Here is a 14,218-nt window from a genome sequence, read left to right on the forward strand (position 1 = left end):
TGGGAATCGTACGTTCTTCTGCATCTGTCCGCTGAATGTTCATTGTGCATACACATAATTAGCTTGCTAAATCCGGTGTCGAGGCAGCCTAGAGTCGCCTAATTTGGATGTATCTCCGCCTGAAACCGCCTGGCTCATGCGTATCTCCGTCACACTCACCAATAAGCGTTACAGACTTGACTTAAACGTGTCAGCTTTATTCTAAGAGAGTTTTGCTCGAGATTCGGAGGCCTTTGATCTCTCTCCTAATATCCTTCGCAAAGCCTGCGATTGTTGGAAGACTCGCTCAAAGTTTTTAACATGCCGAATAGTTGGAACTTGATAAGGCGTGGGGTACTCAGACCACGTTGTGTACTCTTGACTATGCCAGCAGCCTTGTTCAGTACACTCGTGAACCATGCCTCGTTCGCAGGCGCAACACCCGTTTCGAACCAACCGACGTCGAATATGACCTTTTCAAACGTCAACAACCAAGCAAATAGAGACAATGGCTTCCAAATACTAGCCGACGGCACTCAGGATCTCGCGGCATTAGTGGGTCTATTTGCTACTGACGGCGTAGAGAGATACACAATTGATTACACACGAGGTTTCCTCCCTCCAGTAACCGCGCCTCTATCACTGTTAGGTTTGTTAGGATACGTTCGTGCGCTGCTCAAACTGAGCCTAGGCATCGACTTCTGCGAGCGTACCGGCTTCTCGACAACAAGCTTGCGATCATTCGCCGGAGTAAGACGCCGCGATGTGGCCCAGAGTGAAAGGATCATCGAGGTGCATTATTTAGAGCGTACAATTACCGCGTCGTCCGTGGAATGGAAGATTGTAAAAACAGTACCACATACTCAAGAGAGTATGCCTTTGATCGCTGGCGGTGGCAAGCGGGCATTGCGTGATCGAAGAGCTTACGACCCATCCTTCAGCATCGCGATGTGCTCACTAGCCAGGAGTGGTTCCACGGCTAGGTTAGCACTTGGAATGTGCGGGCTTTGCTTGATGCTCACCGCAAGTCTTTCCAGCTTCATGATTGTAATGTTCGCCGCTCCATGGACTTGGGCGCGATTCTTTGCGTGCGTTGGTCTGCCGGCCTCGGTCCTTGCAGGAGGCTTGCCATGGTGTTGGGTGTATATCACTGAACACTTGCCCTTCGAATCTTCCGATTGGTTTCGATCCGACTGGAAGAATGGCACAACCCTAGTAGCTCGATCTGCGGATGTACCTGGGAAGTCCCTGATGCGTAAGAATCATTTTGCGTACTTCGCAAGGGACGACCACTTTTACATCTTCGACTGTCGTGCGGTCTCTGCATCCGGGCTCCGTGCCATAAGAATGGCGAGTTCCTGCGCTGCAATTTGCATCACAGTCGCCTATGTGTGCCAATATATCGAGCTACGGTCTGCTTCAGCAAAACAATCTGGGCTTTGGCTCGGTATCCAAGGCATACTGGCCATAATTCGAATCCTAGCTTGGGACTGGGCCCCGAAAATTCTAGGCTTCTCCACGGAGGTTGATATCAGATGGACAGACCAGCGTGACTTGATTTTCAAAGATTCGCTCACCGAGCTGGAAATCACACTTTGCTGGTCCTCTGTTCCATATACTGCTCCTAACGTGATTTGGGAGACAAAAAATGAATCGAAAGCTGAAAGAGGCAACCCATCTCAGGCCCCTTCCTTACCCAGATGGCTCGTTAGTAAGATTGATAGCGTGAGGTTGGTAGATGCCTTTGGCCTATGGAACAGACTCCGCGGACGAGTGACGATTGCAAGTGACTTCTACCAGCTTCGGGACGCCTCAGCACACTGGGACATGCCCGACTACATCTTTGTCAGGTGGCTGCAACTCAGATGTCGGGCATATGGACATAACATTGGCTGTATGGCATCCAAGCGTCGAATGGGAGTAGGTGCATGGGTATGTCGAATCATACAAGACATGGACGGCAACCTACACATGATACCGGGCATCTCCCTCCACGTATATTCTGAAGATCGTAAAGTCGCTCCGTCAGATGAGATGATATTCTTCTCCCATTTCGACGACCCGGAGCTGAACATCTTATGTTTTCCAAGAAAGCATGCTAATGAGACGGAAAAATTGTACCAGGGCATTGGAGGGTTGCCCAATGATCATCGAGCCATGCCAGGGCTCGCCAAGCGTGCATTGGAACCGTTTTATCAGCAGATCGTGGGCGAGTTGTGGGCGGAGATGCTTTCAGCATTGGGAGTCCTTGGATTGGCTGGGACCTGAACACCTTCGAGATAAGAATTGTTTGGTGGATTGAGATTCCGAGACTTGAGAGGGGGTTGGTTATAGACCGCCTGCAATACATGCATCTAGAGCTATTGCAGCATAAGCTTTCTCCTATATCGGATCTTGAATGGCGGTTACGTACGTAGGATGCTGGGGTTCAAGGCCATCGACTACGTTGAGTCAGGTATTGCTAGTAGCATCATGGAATAGATGGACAAGAACGAGCGGGTCTTGGCCTTCCGTGGAGATTGCCACAAACCTTGGAATCAAGCCCACCGCCACCAAGCGTGACCCTAGCTTAGCTCAAATTTGCTCGTCGAGATGAGCTAGAAGGAGTTCCACGCCCCGGTCTTTGCGGGAATTCCCTTGGAGGGCTCTTCCTTGACCGCTACCGTCCTTGAATGTGCTGGATACATACCGACGCGTAGACGGACTCACTGAAGACATACGCTCAAGACTGGAAGTCAGCAATAACCCGCAAAAGCTCCCTGTCCGTCTCTAGAGATGGGCCAGAAAACGTCGGGTCTCAAGAAGACTCGAGCCGCTGTCAAAGATACTCAGAGCCTAAGCGCTTTGGTTGCCTTTCATGAACACGAAACTCAGTGCCAATCCAGACCATCCAAACCACCGAAAGATGAAAAAATCATCACATTGCCGAGCAGGAAAAACTATGCCCAGTGCATCAGCAAGGCAGTTTCAAAGGCTTTTCGCACGAGTAGAGGGTTCTCTATCGAACCCGTCCGGAAGACCCTGCTCGATCTACCCACTGAGATCATTCTCGACGTCTCAGAGTACTTGCCGCCAAGCAGCCTCGTGTCTTTTGAGTTGTTCATGTTGGAGACGCCACCATCAGCTCTGCATCTCCCTTCAACTAGTAATTGGAAGACACAGCGGAAAGCCCAATTATCAGACTTTATGCCCGCGATCCCCCTCCTGAATCTGGAGAGCATATGTAACAAGCAAAACACGCACTTTTCGGAAGCCATGTCCAAGTCGCGTACCCAACTTTATCTGTCAGAGCGTTTGAAGTTGCTTTGTATGCTAGATCGCGACGGACGGGTTCCTTCATCAAAAGCGATTTGCAGTGGGTGCGCGGATACGCACGACTGCTCGCTGTTCTCAGTATCATCCCTCGCACAGCCCAGCGCCAAGCGTCGCTGCCTAGGCAGCGCTGGATTCTTGTGGATTTGTCCACATCAGATTCTCGATTATGGCCAAGCGCAAACCCTTAGGGAAGATCACGAAAGCCACAGATGCGGAAGCAATCCGGTTCATGTACTCCCTGGATACACGACATCGTGGCCGATCATACGGGTAACCCGCAACGGCACACCATCAAACGAAGAAGTGAGGGAGGCTCTCCGTCCACTCAACGCACCAATCTGCCCGCATTTGCGCCTCAGTGATGCATATGTAGCAAGTATTTATTCTCAAGATTGTCAAAAGTTTCGATCGATATGGAACAGACCAGATCCTACTCCTACCTGTCGGTGTTTGACGTGCGCATCAAAATCGCCATCAACCCTATTACCAAGAGGCGAGTGCAAGTTTTGTGGCACCGATATACAATTCTGCATAAAACCCGAGAGTTACGGTGCGGAGACACTGCAACTCGTCATAATGAGGGACATAATGAGGAAGATCCGGGGTATTCAGAGTTGTACTGATCGTGCTTGGATTAATCACGTTGCTGATCCCGCGGGCTTTGAGGAGTATGAAAGGGCATGGCAAGCCACTAACGCAGAGTGCTGGCGGAAAGTGGGATCGGTCATGCCTCCCTTTTGAATGGAATTCTGGGGCCAGTGATGGTGTAATGACCAAGTAGGTCGTATAGGGCTACCAAAAACAATTCGGCTTTCTGAAAGCACCCGAGTCCAAGCGATCAAGTTTGTGATGGGATGTAGATGGCTTCTGTTGTTAGTGGTATTGAGTTCGTATTAGGTTCGATTCCTAATGGCGCTGGTACAATGGTGTTGCGGTGCTTCTTATTTTCTGCTTCCGCAGCAGGCTTTAATCTTACGCTAAACCTAGATTGGTCTATCAGATAAGATCGACCGATTAAAAGCCGTTTTGAAGGCTTACATGCAGGTCGAGTTGGAGATGAATCCCAGCCCTCTCAATACATTCTAACCCTATAGATTCTTAATGTTCTTGATCGACGGCGATGTCGGGAAGATGCTACGGTAACAAGATTCTCAGAGTCACCAACCCCCAGGCTCAACGTGGCGAATGTGAGCGTGCGACAAGGGACTTGGGAAAGGAGGAAGATGCTCGGAGAATGGAGATTTATATGTAACAGTAGAGGGAAGGATTCGATCATGGTTGGATCTCACACGTCTTGGCTGGAAAACAAATAAAGAATTACCCGGGGGGTGGCCGTATTTATGGGTCCACAGACCAAATGAATTTGACGAAGAAATCAAGGACAGTAGCGATCATGTGCTTAGGAGGAGAAAATTACTTAACACCTTGAAGGAACGAGTCTTTGGAGCGCTGTCGACTAGACTTGAGACAAAAGTGGTATGTGAGCGCATTGTTATTGACTTTGCCTGGCGAGCAGCCGTTAAGGAGCAAGCTACGTATGGACTGTGTGGCCGCTTATGGCACACTGCTTGCACGCTTTGGTGCCGGCTTCACAGGCATCTTCTTCAGCTCCAGCTCTTCCACGAACTTCCTTCCGGCCTTCTCATGACCCTGGAACAAATGCTCCGCCACATTCCTCTTAGGCGTAGCCGCCAGCCATTGTTCCAGACTGAAATCCTCAAACTTCGGTGCCTTGAAGATTTCTAGGAACTCCAGCTCCTCATCGCCAATGTTCTCCACATAGTGGCCCATGCTCTTAGGTACAATGCCCACGTCTCCGGGCATGTAGTCGAAACTACGCGCAGTGTTGGATGAGGCGAAGACGGTGATTCGAGCTCGGCCACGGATGAAGAAAGACCACTCATCGGCGTTTGGGTGCCAGTGCATCTCGCGGATGCCGTGGGGCTCCACTGTGACGTGTGCGGCGGCAACGGTCTTGCTGATAGGGAAGTTGCTGGTGTCGGTGATGCGGACTTGGCCTCCTGGTGCCTTGAGCGGTTCTTGTGCTAGCATTTTGTGCGTAAAGCGGTGGCGAGATTTCTTAACACCGATCGGATTCTCCTTGTCAATTGGCCCAGGAACAGATCCCTCGAAGATATAGCGCTCGGATGAGGGGACGTGGTCAAAGATGCTGGGGTGGAGACGGAAGTTTTTGGCAAGAACTGATTGAGGGGTGTGCGCTGTTTGGGGTTAGCTGCTGTTTGACTATGTTTCTTTGGTCTGTGAGGGTAACCTGCCAACCCAATCTGACAGTAGGAAGGTAGAGTCTTCGCTGAAGTTGCCGTCGTCGAAGATCAGGAGGAACTCGCAGCCACCGGGACCAATGCCTTGGAGCGAGTGAGGGTGTCCGGCAGGGAAGTACCACAGGTCTCCCTTCTCGACGTCGCCAATGTAGTTGCCTCCTTCAGTGTCCAGTGCTGTAACTCGTACCTTGCCTTCGAGTACGTATGCCCATTCTGCCTGGCACACAGTCGCATTAGCAAGTAGTGTGTCTGGCACGTAGCCATTCCATACCTCTTTGTGCCAGTGTAGCTCCCTAATAGCACCCTCTTCCAACCTCATGTTCACTCCAGCCAGCTCCTTACTCGTAGGCAGCTCTCTGATCGTTGTCTGCCTTGCCCAGCCTCCATCCTCAATACGTGTATGGGAATCGGCAAAGCTCCATTTCATATTGGACATGGTACCACTGTCGGTTGCCGGCGGCCTGACCATATCCGGAGCCTGGCGTTCTCGAGCGTAATTGCGAGGCCCGAGGACATCGGAACCAGCGCCATTGCGGTAGGGTACTGGTTGTAATTTGCGTCCCACGCTGTCGATAGCACTGTCGTAGGGATCACGGGCTGAAGGGGAGTAGGGATCGTTAGTTTTGAGAGTCATGGCGGCGGACTGGCGGAGCTCGTTGTTTTTTGTGTAGAGAGATCTGCCAGATGAGGTGCTTGATCCCCATGTTTTCTGGGGGGATTTTGTGCATACATGGCGGGACCTAAGCCTGTCTTGGTCGCGGTAGTTGGCAATGACATGGCATCCCGACAGGATCCCGACACGATGGTGATGACGATGAGTTGCCAAACAAGCGCCGGCTCATCTCCCGTCGTTGAGCCCTAACAAAATGCTTACTCTACTAAATCGCCAAGGCCTGCGCTTACCATGGTGTCCTTTCCCTGTGTGCTATCATATCCCCTCAAGACGCCTATTCAAGACCTCACCATCGCCGTCGTTATCATTTGCGCCATTTTGGGTGGGCAAAGACCCTACCCACGGCGCCGTGAGACTTTCACCATGTCAATTTGTACAATAAATTATAGAAGCGAGCCGTCCATCCACAGCCACCGATGGCGTTCCGAAAGACACAGTGTATCGTGATGCCGCTTCGAGCGTGGATCGTGGCAGGCTCGAAGCTCGACTGGATGGTGCTCTGAAAGGAACGGAGGGCCGTACCGTTGACGGGCGCGGCAAAGGACGGAGAACGCAGTGTGCAGTGTGTACTTTGAATCTCGGAATAGAAAAGGGAGGGAGGAAGGGAGGGAGGGGAAAATTTTGGGAAGCTTCGGTGATGGGAATCGGAACAGTCTGATTCACTGGTCAATAATCGGCGGATCAATTCTCACAACCTCTCGAGTCTTCAAAACTTTGTTTGTGCCTATCGACCTATCTATCTATCTATCGACCCCAAAAGCTCCGCATCAAGCGAAACCGTCCGTGCAAGAAGTGAAATCCAGTCACAACCAATGAGCCACTTACTCATCCCTTCAGGCGAAGAGAGCCCTTATTTCCTATTCGCCGGATTCGTGCAGACAGGGTTAGGCCAGCCCTGACAGATCAATTCGCCGGAACAGTCGTTGAAATCGTGACACGGAGTACCGACGCAGTGACCCAGCCACGCAGTCGGCCATTCGGCAGTGACACCGCAATCTGTTGATGATGGTGATCCGGACGCTGAGCCAGATGGGCTTGGTACGGAAGATGTGGATGTGCTGGGGGTAGCTGAGACGACGGTAGCGAAGGTTGTGGGTGAAGGTTTGTTCACCTTAACGTCAGCAACCTTACTGACGGTGTCGACATTAGGAACGGTATCGAGCTTCTCCTTTTTGGGGCTAGCGTCGCCGGATCCCATACTTGGTGCTCCGCTGTTTGGTGAGATAGCGGGCGTAGATGGCGTAGATGCGGGAGGAGCAGATGTGCGACTAGTACTCGAGGGAGCCGGACTACCGGCTGGTGATCCGCCAGAACTAGACGTAGAGCCCCCAGCACACATATCGGCCTCGGAAGTCGAGTAGTTCGGAAAGACCAGAGAATCATCGTTGCAAGCGCCACTATCATTGTCCCACAGCTGGCCACCGTTGACTTGCAAAGTGCTAGGCGGGTCGTGGACGATTGTCTGGCCCGTTTTCAGTCCGTATGCATCTTCACAGGCGATTTGCTTCGGTCCGCCATTGACGTCGGTCCCGATCCAGAGGTCGATGCGGGTGGTTTCGGGGTACAATACGTTGCATTCTTCGCAGTGGTCCATGTATTGGAAGTATTTTTGGAACAGGGGGATGTAAATGATCTCGCAGGGGACGAAGTTGGTGTTGCTTAGGGCGGTAGCGAAGGTCTCGGGGTTGCCGTAGGAGCCGTCACCTTAGAAGTAATGTCCTGTTAGATCAAGGACAGGTGTAGCCTTGGGAGGACGGGGGGGGAAATTTGGTCAAAACTTACCCCCTGCGGTACCATCAGCGACTTGAGTTGTACCCGAACAGCCGAACGAAGTGGTGTCAGATGGACCATCAGGGAAGCCGTAGAATGTAAATTCTACGTCCGAGGTAGTGGAGCAGGTTGAAATGACATTGCGCAAAAGGAGTGATAATTGCAGTAAAACGATGAGAATGAGTGACATCTTGCCGGAAGAAGTAAAGAATGGATAAGCTGTAGAAGCAAAGAATAAATTTATGAATGAATGAATAAAGTAGGTATATACGCAAAGAGAATGAATGAATGACTGCCCGGCAGAAGCACCTTGACACCGTGAAGCAGAAAGGAAAAAAAGGAGAGAAACGAGAGCAGTCAGTCATCCTGAAGTACAGTTCCAACCCCTCGGCCCCTCAACCAGTTGTGCCAGGATGTGCCGTGACTCTAACTTCATTCTGTCTCTGCACCGTCAGATTTTTCCGTGCCTGAAACAGGCGGAGCGTATATGCGCCATGTGATTCGACCGGTGTGAGAAAGCTTTGCGGATAGATGGTGCAAGTCAGGCAGACTAAAGTAAGTGAAGATGGTGTGCATGATAGTGACCGGGAGCTTTTACGACGACTGATTGGACGATGAAACATCGGAAGGATGTTTTAGCTGCGGAGGGGGGGCCGATTGGAGGCGGCACAGGCCACGTTCAGAGGGGGGAAGAGTCAGCCGCTCGGGGCTGGATTGGTGGGGGGTTTAGCCTAAAGAGCCGAAGGAACTGGTGGGAATGTACCCCTGAGTGGCGGGTCTCGGCATCAGCCGAGTGGCCCATAAACCTCAAGGCTGCGCAATTTTTATCAGGGCAAGTGCCTGCAGATTCTCTGCGCCGTGTCATGTTTCGGACGTTGAAGAGGCTACAAGGAGGTAAAGAGGATGTAGAAGCTACTGTTCTCTGCAATGCCATGCCAACATCTATTGTATTTCTAGAGTAAGGCCTGCCTTACAACTCAGCTTTGGCAGAACTCTTCTCGCACTGCGCTAGATTGATGCCGTGTAGCCTGGTAAGCAGACTTGGTATGATTCTCGCTGTCACTATCCTCGCTTCATCTCTTCCACACACTGTGAAACATCTCTCGCCGACGAATTGGTATAGTATAGAACCGGGGGATTTCCTCACAAGCCTTGATCGGCAACGTCACAAGTTGTTCTGCCTCCCAATCCCGAAAATGTTCTACACAGCGCCTTCGGCCACCCCTTGTGGGTAAGCCGGTCAAAATTATAATCATGTCGACTGAAATCGCGACGCGACCTGGTGGCTCGCAAGATTGATCTTGTCTCTACACTTGTTCAGACACTTCAAGGGGATTTACTGTACACTCCATTCCTTAGGGAACGCAAGGGATTGTATCACTACCACGCTAGTGGTAAGATCTTAAGTATAAGAATCACCGACCTTGCTTTGTGTTTGCCAAACCTCCACACCTACAAACGCAACTATTGGAATTTGCTGCAGCACCATATAGTGTTGTAGCTACCCCTCATGGTGGCAATGATCATATGGCCATATCATGGTGTGTCAAGGACTAGTGTGATTTTGCCACAGGCTTCTCCTGGTATAAGTAGCCCCCATATTCTTCCATAATCAATCAATCCTTCATACCATTTCCAACAGCAACATATCCTCATGGAGATCGAGGCGCCTCATTCACTCGAACTTGATGACGCAACGGCTACTTTAATTCTGCAATTACAGAGCGGAGATCTTGAGGAGCTCCTCAGTGTTAATAAAGGCAAGGGTAGAGATGGCGACGTCTCAGACGCCGACCTCGCCGTTGCGACCTATCAACAAGAGCTACAAACAAGGAACACAATCTTAGCTGACCGATGCATGGGCAGAAGCCTAACAAGAGCCGTTATCAGTGACGCTGCGTTACTGAACGAGTCATTCGCAGAGGAGCACACCGCAGCCAGGGATCGGGCTTTGGCTCAATCATTGGCAGGAATCAACGCTCCGTCGGCAGCTTTGGAACAATCGACAGCAGCATATGACTTAGATGATGGTTTTTTAGCAAGGCTAACAGCGCTTTATGTGTCCGGATGGGAAAATGAAGGTGACGTGTTGGAGGACACGGTCCGCAGTGACAGTCCAGTGGCCGCAGAATCATCCGCTTGGGCGGCATCAAGACAAAATCCCGCGACCACATCTTATCGTCACTGCACCGTGTGCGACTTGACGAAACCACTCTTTGATGTCTGCCAAACGCCGTGTGGACATTTCTATTGCCAAGAATGCATACAGACCCTTTTCGAGCTGTCAGCTACGGACGAAACCCTATTTCCGCCTCGATGTTGCCGTGAGAAGATTCCCTTGCAGTCCGTCAAGATCTATTTGAATTCCGCCGTGGTTAAAAACTTCGAAGAGAAGAGCATTGAATTCGAGACTTCGGATAGGACGTACTGTTCCCGGCCAGCGTGCTCATCGTTCATCGCTGGAGCTAACATCAGCGGCGAGCAAGCGATGTGCAGAGAATGCGGCACACAGACTTGCACCATCTGCAAGAACAACGCTCATGATGGTGATTGCCCTGAGGACCTTGCAACTCAACAAGTGCTTGAGACGGCACGGGAAAATGGTTGGCAACGATGCTATAATTGTCACAGACTCGTTGAGCTTGACGTCGGATGTAATCACATGGTGTACGTCCTCCTGTGGAAGATGGCTGTCCAACAGACACTAACATCAATTCCAGCTGTCCTTGCAAAGCTCAGTTCTGGTACCTCACCTCCTTCCCCTGTCTCTTTTTAGCTTATTGATCTTAACAGCTACACCTGCGGGGAGCGCTGGAAGACCTGTCCATGCGACCAGTGGCACGAAGATCGGCTCTTGGCCAGAGCGAACCAAGTCGTCGCTCGCGGCCAACCTCAAGTCGGGGTAGCTAGAGAGCGACAAGTCGATCGAGCTGTTGCCCACCTGCGAGAACGCCACAATTGCGCACACGACGGTTGGCGCTATACATCCGGACCCCACCAATGTGAAGAGTGCTATCATCACCTTCCGCAGTACATTTTCGAGTGCCGGCAGTGTCGAATCTTAGCGTGTAACCGGTGCAGGAGGAACAGACTGTAGGGTGCTCATTGGAAAGCTAGGAGCCGCAAAAGAGCAGCGTCATGCCGCGTCAAGATGTTCTCGGACCGAGTTGAGCGGTGTCTCAAGGGAAGGCTTCCACCAGCGGAACATAACCAATAGCCAATAATGGACGACCGCTTTCACTGGGTCAATAATGTCTTCAGCAAAAGCATAATTTCAATTCTAATACTCTCCTTTTTCCTGCGTTTCCTATTCCTTCTCACACACTATGCCGTTCTCCATCTGCATTGGCTCTAAGTACCGTTGCTCGGTATCGATATTTGGCCAAAAAAACCAGGACCGACTGTGGGATCAAGCTCATCGTGTCAACTGTATTTAAAAATATTCTTCTCTCCATCCCTGTCACTAACCCGCATCCTACATACCACCAACAAGCTTCGCACACTCCCAACCTCACTTCCCCATGATCCATTTCCCTTTTCCACACCAGGTGCCCTCCTCTCCAAGTAGCATACCTCCTATGAAGCCATCGCAGCTTCCCCCACCAAAACCTCTTAGATTGAAGATCGACTCCACATCAATACCCTACCCCTATTTCATCTCTTTCGCTAGTCTAGCCCATTGTACATTCGAGGCGCAACCGCTAGCTCATTGTATCGGATGAACGAGCTGCATTCATGCAACGACGGTTGCATTTTTCTCTGTCTAAGATTGACGTCTAAACCGGTATTGAATAGCCCCGAACCACTTCCGCCCCTTGTTTCCATTGTGGTACTGAATGCGACGTCGAACAAAGCCGCGGACGCTAATGGTGTGGGTTGGTCGCGAGGGCTTTATTGATTCCTCTATTGACAGCTAAAGTAGAGGTTAAAGAAACGCTGTTATCTGAAACAGAGCCTCAGCCTAGGCGCTCCATGCCCCGTACTGTTGGAAATGGTATGAAGGATTGATTGATTAGGTAGCTATGAGGGTGCTGAGTGGGCTACTTATACCCGTATTTGCCACCATGCGGGGTAGCTTTAACACAGGTGTTGCAGCAAATCTCAACACACCCCCATGATGCAGCATGGGTCTCTAATAACTAATTGTGACACGAGCACAGACCCGATCCTCCCTTTACGTGACACGAGCACGACTGAGAACCTAGTGACTGATATCGAAAGAAAGTCGACTTGCTCAATGAAGAGATCGAAATTGTAGTTGGATTGATTGCCATTGTAGCAGGCTCACTAATGATTTTGATACTGAATACTCTGGCCACTTCTTGGGCACTGGATAGTTGGAAGACTGGTAAAGCTCTGGCCACTGCTTAGACACGCGCTTGAAGTTTGTAGTTGAATAATCTCTGCGTGCTCTGACCTCTTACTTAAGTAGTAGCCGTAGTAGTATCTGTAGTGGAATAGTGGTAATCTCTACGTGCTCTAACCTCTTACTTAGATAATAACCGTAGTAAAAAAGTAGTAGTAGAATAGTAGTAATCTCTGCGTGCTCTGACCTCTTAATTAGATAGTAGCCGTAGTAGAAAAGTAGGAGAATAGCGGTAATCTCTACGTGCTCTAACCTCTTGGTTGGATAGTAGCCGTAGTAGAAATGTAAGAGAATAGTGTTAACACTGATGACAGTGAAAAAATAGTAGTAATAGTGGTAAAGTCGTCGGAGTTATCACAACTAAGCTAGACTTGATACTTAAAGATTAAATCAATGATTGACAACTGCGTAGTAGCAGCGCGAGAGCCTCATAACCTGTTGAAAACAATATGAAGGATTAATTGATTAGATAGCTATAAGGGTGCTGAGTGGGCTACTTATACCCGTATTTACCACCATGCGGGGTAGCTTTAACACAGGTGCTGCAGCAAATCTCAACACGTACAAAACAATAACCGTAGCAGTCTTTATTCATTAATGGGATTCGATTGGCTATAACTTTCTCTTCATTCTCAAACATCATTGTTACAATCCTGACAAAAATAGGGGCTAATTACCGAATCATACCCCGAAACTATGAATCCTTACCGAATCATACCCCTAATTACTGAATCATACCCCTACACCAAAATTTGGGGTATGATTCGGTAAGGATTAATTGCTTGGGGTATGATTCGGTAATTTACCAAACTTGCTGTGTAGACTATTGGGAGTGTAGACAGGCTGGGGGGCCAAATTTAGCCCACTGTTAGCAGCAGCCCCCACGGGGACCCTGCGACGGCCCTACGGGGGCCCTATTTAGGTCTAAATAGGGGTGTCTGTACGGCGGACGACGGCTGACACTACGACAAAACCAAAAAAGAATTCTCTTTTCGTTTTTTTCTTCGCGATTTCTAGTAACTCTCTTCAAAATATTCTTTTTAGAATATTCTCAACTCTTCGAGAGGTAATTTTTGAGGCACTCTTTAGGGGCTATTCTCCGGGGTACTCTCCAGAGTACTCTCCGGGGTACTCTCCGGGGTACTCTCCGAGGATTCTTCCGGGTACTCTTCGAGGTACTCTCCGGGGTACTCTCTCGGGTACTCTTCCGGGTACTCTTCCGGGTACTTACGTTTTATGAAGTTCTTCGCAAAAAGAAAAAAATTTACGGGACTTTCCGCGGAACTTCCCGCGAAGTCTTTTTTTTTTTTTTTTTTTTCCCCAGTGATTTCTCGAGTAAATCTTTAAGAAACCCCTCGAGTAACCCTCTAAGTACTCTCTAAAATACCCTTCTCGAGTACCTCCGAAAGTATACCCTTAAATAATCTCTTAAATCCTTCTCGAGTACCCTATAAAGAATCCCTTAAAGTATTTCTCTAAAATATTTCTTTAGAAAATCTCTTCAAATATTTTTTCAAAGTCGCGGGAAGAAAAAAAAAATTGAAGAAAAAAATTGGTTTTGGTTTTGTCGTAGTGTCAGCCGTCGTCCGCCGTGGTCTGGCTGTCAAGCGCAAAAAAAGCCTGGTCCCGGGGGTGTCTGCGCTTGACAGCCGAACCCCTATTTAAACCTAAATAGGGCCCCCGTAAGAGCTGCTGCTAACACCCACTCGGCTTTCGTCTGATATTTAAGCTGGTAGGTCACCCATTAAATACGGTCGGAGATATTTCCTCTTTTCTATGGTCGGATGGCCCAGGTCGCGAATTTTCTCCTTTGCGATTTTTGTCATGAATGGC

At 49.8% G+C, this 14,218-nt stretch overlaps 4 protein-coding genes across 4 annotated transcripts; 2 read left to right on the forward strand and 2 right to left on the reverse strand.

The window, feature by feature from the left end:
* Positions 1-363: 363 nt before the first annotated feature.
* On the forward strand, positions 364-2,247 carry HO133_005270 (uncharacterized protein; the record flags this gene model as incomplete). Its single annotated transcript, XM_037296181.1, has 1 exon — positions 364-2,247. The coding sequence occupies one exon, from the start codon at positions 364-366 to the stop codon at positions 2,245-2,247; it is 1,884 nt and encodes a 627-aa protein (XP_037148163.1).
* Positions 2,248-4,848: 2,601 nt separating this feature from the next.
* HO133_005271 (uncharacterized protein) lies at positions 4,849-6,210 on the reverse strand (the record flags this gene model as incomplete). Its single annotated transcript, XM_037296182.1, has 3 exons — positions 4,849-5,513; positions 5,571-5,793; positions 5,848-6,210. The coding sequence occupies 3 exons, from the start codon at positions 6,208-6,210 to the stop codon at positions 4,849-4,851; spliced, it is 1,251 nt and encodes a 416-aa protein (XP_037148164.1).
* An 889-nt stretch (positions 6,211-7,099) lies between these two features.
* Positions 7,100-8,209, reverse strand: HO133_005272 (uncharacterized protein; the record flags this gene model as incomplete). Its single annotated transcript, XM_037296183.1, has 2 exons — positions 7,100-7,953; positions 8,032-8,209. The coding sequence occupies 2 exons, from the start codon at positions 8,207-8,209 to the stop codon at positions 7,100-7,102; spliced, it is 1,032 nt and encodes a 343-aa protein (XP_037148165.1).
* A 1,464-nt stretch (positions 8,210-9,673) lies between these two features.
* HO133_005273 (uncharacterized protein) lies at positions 9,674-10,925 on the forward strand (the record flags this gene model as incomplete). Its single annotated transcript, XM_037296184.1, has 2 exons — positions 9,674-10,622; positions 10,813-10,925. The coding sequence occupies 2 exons, from the start codon at positions 9,674-9,676 to the stop codon at positions 10,923-10,925; spliced, it is 1,062 nt and encodes a 353-aa protein (XP_037148166.1).
* Between the last annotated feature and the right edge of the window lie 3,293 nt (positions 10,926-14,218).

This window comes from Letharia lupina, assembly GCF_014066315.1.
Source record: "Letharia lupina isolate WasteWater1 chromosome Unknown contig_21, whole genome shotgun sequence".
NCBI classification, from domain to species: domain Eukaryota; kingdom Fungi; phylum Ascomycota; class Lecanoromycetes; order Lecanorales; family Parmeliaceae; genus Letharia; species Letharia lupina.